Raw genomic sequence first — 6,702 nt, forward strand, 5'->3', positions numbered from 1 at the left:
GAACCGCTGCCCCTCTCAGGTTGGTCGGCCAGCCTCCCTGCGCCCCCTGCAGGCCCATCCCCAGGGCTGCAGTGGGCCAGTTTCCTTCCAGGCTTTTTTCCTCCACCTCGTGGGCTCACGGTGCCGTGGCTTTATGGTGGGCGCCCGCTGTCTTCTGATCTGTTAGAGAAGCAGACTCGGACAGTGCAAGGGAGCTGTGCTCGTGGGCTCACTCCGCCCTCTGAGAGTCCCTGGTGGGGCTCTCCTGGCTTTGGGGCGTCCCAGCCCTTGGAGTGGTGCGGGAGGTCCTGGCGGTTTTCATCAGAGCTAACAGTCACAGCAGGTGACCTACAGCAGCTCTTTGTTGCCTGGATCTTTCCAGAAAAGGGCGGTCTTGTTGGGGGGCTGGCCCCCCTTGTTGTGCACCCAGGTTATTGTCAAAAGTAAATGTCTGCTGCCAAGGGCTTTTTTTCTTTTTTTGGCTGCTTTGGGTCTTCGTTGCTGCTCACAGGCTTTCTCTAGTTGCGGTGAGCGGGGGCTACTCTTCGTTGTGGTGCACGGGCTTCTCATTGCGGTGGCTTCTCTTGTTGCGGAGCATGGACTCTAGGCACACGGGCTTCAGTAGTTGTGGCACACGGCTCAGTAGTTATGGCTCGCGGGCCTAGAGCGCAGGCTCAGTAGTTGTGGCGCGTGGGCTTAATTGCTCCACGGCACGTGGGATCTTCCCGGACCAGGGCTCGAACCCGTGTCCCCTGCACTGGCAGGCGGATTCTTAACCAGTGCACCACCAGGGGAAGTCCCTGCCCAGGGTTTTTTTAACATAGATTCTCCTCGTAGTCCTGGGTCCTGGAGCTAAAGCATGTGCCTCATGGTCCTGGGAGGTGAATATGGGGTGCTCACCGTGTCTAGCTTAGGCGAGGGGTGCTGAGAGTGTTCACTGCTGCCCTCCCGAGCATCTCTGGCTGCTGGGAAAACCTGCCCCTCGGCCCCACTGACACCGGCCGCCCCTTCCCCACAGTCAAAGAGAAGCTGCGCCTGGACCCGGACAGCGAGATTGCCACCACTGGCGTGCGGGTCTCCCTCATCTGCCCAGTGAGTCGCGGCGCACGGGTTTGTGGGAGCGGCTGGGTGGACAGTGCTCGCTGCGCGGCCACTCACACCCGTCACCTCCCACCCCTGCAGCTGGTGAAGATGCGGCTGTCGGTGCCCTGCCGCGCGGAGACCTGTGCACACCTGCAGTGCTTCGACGCCGTCTTCTACCTCCAGATGAACGAGAAGAAGCCCACCTGGATGTGCCCGGTGTGTGACAAGCCAGCCCCCTACGACCAGCTCATCATCGATGGGTGAGTCGCTGGGGCGCACGGGGGCCCCGCTGCCTGCCAGGCTGTGCTGGGCTTGGCCCCTTGCCTGTCTGGGCCTCTGGAAGGAGGAGAGGGGCCATGCAGCTTCTGAGGCCTCCTGGGGCCTCTGGGCTACCCAGCAGCACCCTGTGGCAGCTCTGCAAGCCCTGGGCTACAGAGAGAGGCGGGTGTCAGCCCTGTGGGACTTGTCAGGGCCTTTGCTGTGTGGGTGGCAATGGCGTAGCTTAGGGTTCAGAAGTGGGGCTCCAGATCCACGAGGTCCACTGTTGCTCCCCACGTTACCTTGCGTTTTGTGAGTCTGTTCCTCCCCCATGTAAAACGGGGACCCGAGAACCCCTAGCTTCCATCCTATTGCACGATTCGGGGAGCTGCTTCTCAAATGGCGTTCAGCAAAGGCTTGGTCACATCCTCCACATAGGAAGGTGAAGGGGACGCACGTCTTCCCAAAACGCTGACTACCTTCTGTTGGGCCCTTTCCTAGGTGACACCAGCGTGTGGCCAGGCTGTCCCCTGAGCCTAACCAGCAGGCCCTCCCCATGCCGTAGGGGGGACAAGGGGGAAAAGGCCATTCTCCCTAAAAGGGAAACTTTGCTCTGGTCTTAAGTTTCCAGAAACTGAGCCCAGCACCTGACTGACTGGCTCCTGCCAGGCGCCAGCCACACCCACTTCTGTCCCCAGAGCCGGGGCTGGGGTAGGGAACCTGGTGGCCCAGGCAGGAGCGGACCATGGGGCAGCCCTAGACCGCCGACTGCATGGCACCCCGCCCGCACACGATGGCTGAGGCATGGCTGGGGTTTGTGCCACGGGGAAGAGGGTAGCCCTGACCTGCAGTGGCTGCGTGTGAACTGTCCCCACAATCGGGCACTCGTCTCCCTCTGGTCACTGCGCTCGAGGTCTCAGAAGCCCTCCCTCCCAGCCATCCAGGGAGGTGGACCTTGATCATCCTCTCCTTACAGATGAGGAGACAGATTCAGAAGGGGCGGCCACCAGCCCAGTCTGCCAGCTCACAGGTAGCCAGGCAAGGACTTCAAACCCAGTCTGACCAGCTCTGAGCCTGGGTCCCCTCCCTGGAGGAGCCAAGCAGCCACCCCAACACTGTCCAGCCTTGGGGTGGAGTGAGGAGGCCCCTGGGGCCGGGCACAAGGGCTGGGCCTGAATGGCAGCTCTGTTCCCAGCCTGGCAGCTGTGCAGCCCAGGGCCCGCCTTCCCCCCCCACAGGCCTAGAGCAGGTCACTCAGGCCCGGGTGGTGGTAACTGACAGCTCTAGGGACAGATGGGGCTGGGGCTGGGTAGTGTGCCCCACACGGACTGCCATTCCATCAGCCCATGCGGCCTGGGTATAGCCAGGGAGGCTTCCTGGGGGAAGGGTCCTTGGGTCGTGCATTTATTCCACAAGGCCCTGCCACTTGGTTTCTGGCCCTTAGCTGGATGACTTCGGGGTCCCCAAAAGGACTCCATCCCAGACCCTGCCTTCAGGGAACTCCCAGCTGGACGTGTGGGATGGGAGGACCGAGCCAGAGATAGACATTCCTATTGCTTGTGCTCTGCTTGGAGGAGAGGAGCCGTAGAGTAGGGCTTTGGAGGGTGAGTAGGAGTTTTCCAGGTGCAAAGTATGTTTCAGGCAGAGTTGTAGTCATACTGTAGTGACCCTCTGCCATACTGTGGCAGAGCTGTATTCATACTATGGTGATGGGGCTGGGAGGGGCCCTGTCTGCCACAGAGGGTGTCCGGACAAGGCCTCCCTCCTGTGTGATCATGACTGAGGCAGTCAGAGTCACCTGGAGGCAGGTGCAATGTTGATGCTGAACGAACGCTGGGGGCTCTGGTGTGTCCCTGCTCCCGGCCTGGCATGGGCCCCCACCCCGAACCTCAGGTCAGCAGGTGCAGCCAGTGCTGTCCTGAAGCCACTTTTGGAGAGCAGGAAGTGGCTCAGCTAGCATCCCACCCCCAGCCAGGGGAGCAGGGTGGGGCCCAGGAGTCAGCACGCCCTCCTCCCACCCCCAGGCTCCTCTCCAAGATCCTGAGCGAGTGCGAGGATGCCGACGAGATTGAGTACCTGGTGGACGGCTCGTGGTGCCCGATCCGTGCCGAGAAGGAGCGCAGCTGCAGCCCCCAGTGCCCCATCCTTGTGCTCGGTGAGGCCTCAGCCGGGCTTTGCCCGAGTTTCTGTTCCCGGAGTTTGCCGATTGCTGAGTTTGACTCTATCCCACTGCGTGGCCTTTTTATCTGAAACGCGACTGTCCCGGTGGAGTCGATCCCCCTGGAGCGGGGCGTCTGAGGCGGTTATTGAGCGCCTGCTGTGTGCCGGGCCTCATCCAGAGCACTGGGGAGCCGGTGGCCTCAGGCCACCTCGCTCTATCCTCCGAGGTGTGCTGCTGCACAAGGCTGTCCCCACCCCTCGCCGGCCTTGATTTCCTTGCTCTGCGGGTCACCTGCCATCCTGAGCATCTGTCCCTGTCTCTCTTCCGCAGGCACCTCGGATGCTAATGGGCTCCCAACCACCCCCAACGTCAACGGTGGGGGTGGCAGCGCGCTCGGGGGTGCGGGCGGCGGGGGCGGTGCAGCGGGAGGCGTGGAGAACGGGAAGCCAGGAGCTGACGTGGTGGACCTCACGCTGGACAGCTCGTCGTCCTCGGAGGATGAGGAGGACGAGGACGAGGAGGACGAGGACGAGGACGAGGATGGCCCCCGGCCCAAGCGTCGCTGCCCCTTCCAGAAGGGCCTGGTGTCGGCCTGCTGACCGCTGGCCACCGCCGCGACCAGCCGGACACTCGACTTTCCTGGTGCTCACCACGCAGAGGGGCGCAGGCGGGCCTCGGGCAAAGCGGGAGGAGTGATTTTTTTTTTTTTTTTTTTTTGTTGTTCATTTTGTTTTTCCACCCCTTTCCCTGGCTCCTGGCACCTGTACCTCTGGACTCTCCTATCGGAGGATTAAAAAAAAAAAAAAAAAAAAAAACGAAAAAAAAAAAAAAAAAAAAAAAAAAAAAAAAAAAAAAACAAACAAAACTTAAAAACAAGACAAGCCACCCCACACAGCCACTTCCCTGGCTGGAGTTGGAGCCCGAAGTCAGAGCCAACCTTGGGAAGGGCGGGTGGGCCCAGGTCGCCGCGCCCCCCCGGACGACCATTCCAGCTGGTGCGAGGGACCGGGCGGTGGGGATGCGGGGAGGACAGCCTCTCCCCCGGCAGCAGCCCCCGACTCTGACGTTCGTCTGTTCCTTTGCTTTCTCTCTCTCTGCAAGCGTGTCCTCTCCTGAGAGCTGGGAGCAGGGAGCGTTTTTTTTTTTTTTTAGCCAAGAAGCCATGGAGGGGGGGGCGGGGGCGGGGCCGGGCAGTGGGGGGCGGGGCGGGGGGTCCAGGGAGGGTTTAGCCACAGATGTGTTGTATTTTTTGAAAGTGCAATAACTTGGTATTTTGAAGACCCGGCGTGTGGCCAGGACCCCCGGCGGAAGGCGGGGGCCCCAGAGCGCGGCACCGTGTGGCGTGGGGGGGGGGTCTCAGTTTTCTAGCCAGCTACCTCGGTAACTCCAATTCAGGTTAACTTCCCTACGGAACAGCGCAGGTGTCCACGGACGCCGACGCCGCCGTCGCCAGCCCCCTCCTCAGCAGGGCAGGGGGGCGTGGCCACTTCCGAGGGGTCGGCAAGGACCTGCCCTGGCCTCTCCATTCTGGGCGGTTCCTTCCCCCTCTCCTTGCTCTTGGGTTTTCCGACGGGTACGAGGCCTGCCCCGCACCCGCTCCCCCGGGAGCCTCACTCTTGTCTTCCAACAGGACTGGGCCTCAGCTCCCTGCCCAGACCCAGGTGGCTCCTGGCCGGTGGGGGGGGGGGCAATCCAGCGACCACGGGGGCCCAGAGCGGCCCCAGATGCCTCCAGGGACCCGCAGCTGGGTGCCTGGCCCCCCGCCCAGCACCCTTGTTCCCCGGAGGCCACACCTGGTTCTCCAGATCTCCTGTGCCCGCCATTCTTTTTGCTTTTTCTTTTCTTCCCTGCCGGACCCCTCACCCCCAAGCCCCAGAATATTTTTTCTTTGTATAAACAGAACTCCTAGTCAGGAAGCAATATCATTTCAGGTCTAAAGAAGAAAGGGACATGAATCTGGTCGAGGGCAAATTCAGTTTTACTGTATAAACTCGGTTGTGCAGTTCAGCCCTCCCTCCGTCTGCACTGGCAGCCGAGGGCCGCTGTTTTCTAATATTTGTATTCTAATTTAATTGTTTTTTAAAAACGCAAATAAAAAAGTCAAGGTGAAGCTACCGCAGCGTCCACTTCTCTGTGCGTCGGGGCCATGGCTGGGAGCAAAGGACAAAACCTGTGCCTTATCCACGCTTCTCCTGGCCTTGTGCTGCATGGCCTTCCGGATTCAGAAGTCACAGCGTTTGGTCAAATGAGAAAGATTCCACCTTGAACTGCCAGGTCCAGTGTGTGTCTGCTGCACGGGGCAAGGAATTCAGACAGAGCCACTGAATCCCAGGATGGCCCCTGCCCCCCTGGGTGGCCCAGAAGATACACAAATGGCCAATAAGCTCCTTAGAAAGATGCTTGACATCATCAGTCAACGGAAAGGCATGTCACAACTGCCACCTCACCCCTCACACCCACTAGGACAGCTAGATGGCAAGGACGGGGATTAAGTGAGGACCTCGAGAGCTCGCTGGCAGGAACGTGAGATGGGGCAGCTGTGGTGGGAGAGTCCTGGGCTGGAGTTGCCATCTGACCCAGCAACTCCACTCTTAGGTGTCTACCCCAAGGTCAACGAAAACAGGCTCACGTAAACACTTGTACACACCTGTTCACAGCAGCATGATTCACAATAGTGAAAGGGTTGTGAAACAATAACCCTTTCATCTGGGAAAAACCCAGATGTCCACGGACAGGTGAATGGACACACCACGTGCTCCATCCACCCAGCGGAATACGATTCAGCCTTAAAAAGGAGCGGAGCGCTGACACTCGCTACAGTGTAGACGAACCTTGAGGACATGATGGTCAGTGAGAGAAACCAGACAGAAGACCACATAGCGTGTGATTCCATTTATATGAAATGTCCGGAACAAGCCAATCCACAGAGACAGGGGTTAGAGGTCACCAGGGGCTGGGAGAGGGGGATATGGAGTGACTGCTAGTGGGGAAGGGGTTTCTTTGCGGGGTGATGAGAGTGTTCCAGAACTAGATGGAGGTGATGGTTGCACAATTCTCCGAATATGCGAGAATTCTCTTAGCGGGGCAGGGCTGCAGAACCATCCTTCACCATCATCCGAGTCCTCCAGTCTCCCTCTCGGCTGGCTCAGGTCCCCTCGGGGTCTGGCTGTGGAAGCCCTGGTCCCCTACCCACCCTGGCGCGAGTTGGAGACCTGGGTCCA

The 6,702-nt window shown here is 60.0% G+C and overlaps 1 protein-coding gene across 1 annotated transcript in view; it reads left to right on the forward strand.

The window, feature by feature from the left end:
* PIAS4 (protein inhibitor of activated STAT 4) overlaps positions 1-4,296 on the forward strand; it is a 24,970-nt gene extending 20,674 nt beyond the window's left edge. The window contains exons 8-11 of the mRNA XM_007460513.1: positions 998-1,071; positions 1,162-1,322; positions 3,345-3,475; positions 3,812-4,296. Coding sequence (XP_007460575.1) covers positions 998-1,071; positions 1,162-1,322; positions 3,345-3,475; positions 3,812-4,080 — 635 coding nt within the window. The 3' untranslated portion in view covers positions 4,081-4,296. The remainder of the gene's footprint in view (positions 1-997; positions 1,072-1,161; positions 1,323-3,344; positions 3,476-3,811) is intronic.
* Positions 4,297-6,702: the final 2,406 nt, after the last annotated feature.

Source organism: Lipotes vexillifer, unplaced genomic scaffold, assembly GCF_000442215.2.
Source record: "Lipotes vexillifer unplaced genomic scaffold, Lipotes_vexillifer_v1.1 scaffold1011, whole genome shotgun sequence".
In the NCBI taxonomy this organism is placed as follows: Eukaryota; Metazoa; Chordata; class Mammalia; order Artiodactyla; family Lipotidae; genus Lipotes; species Lipotes vexillifer.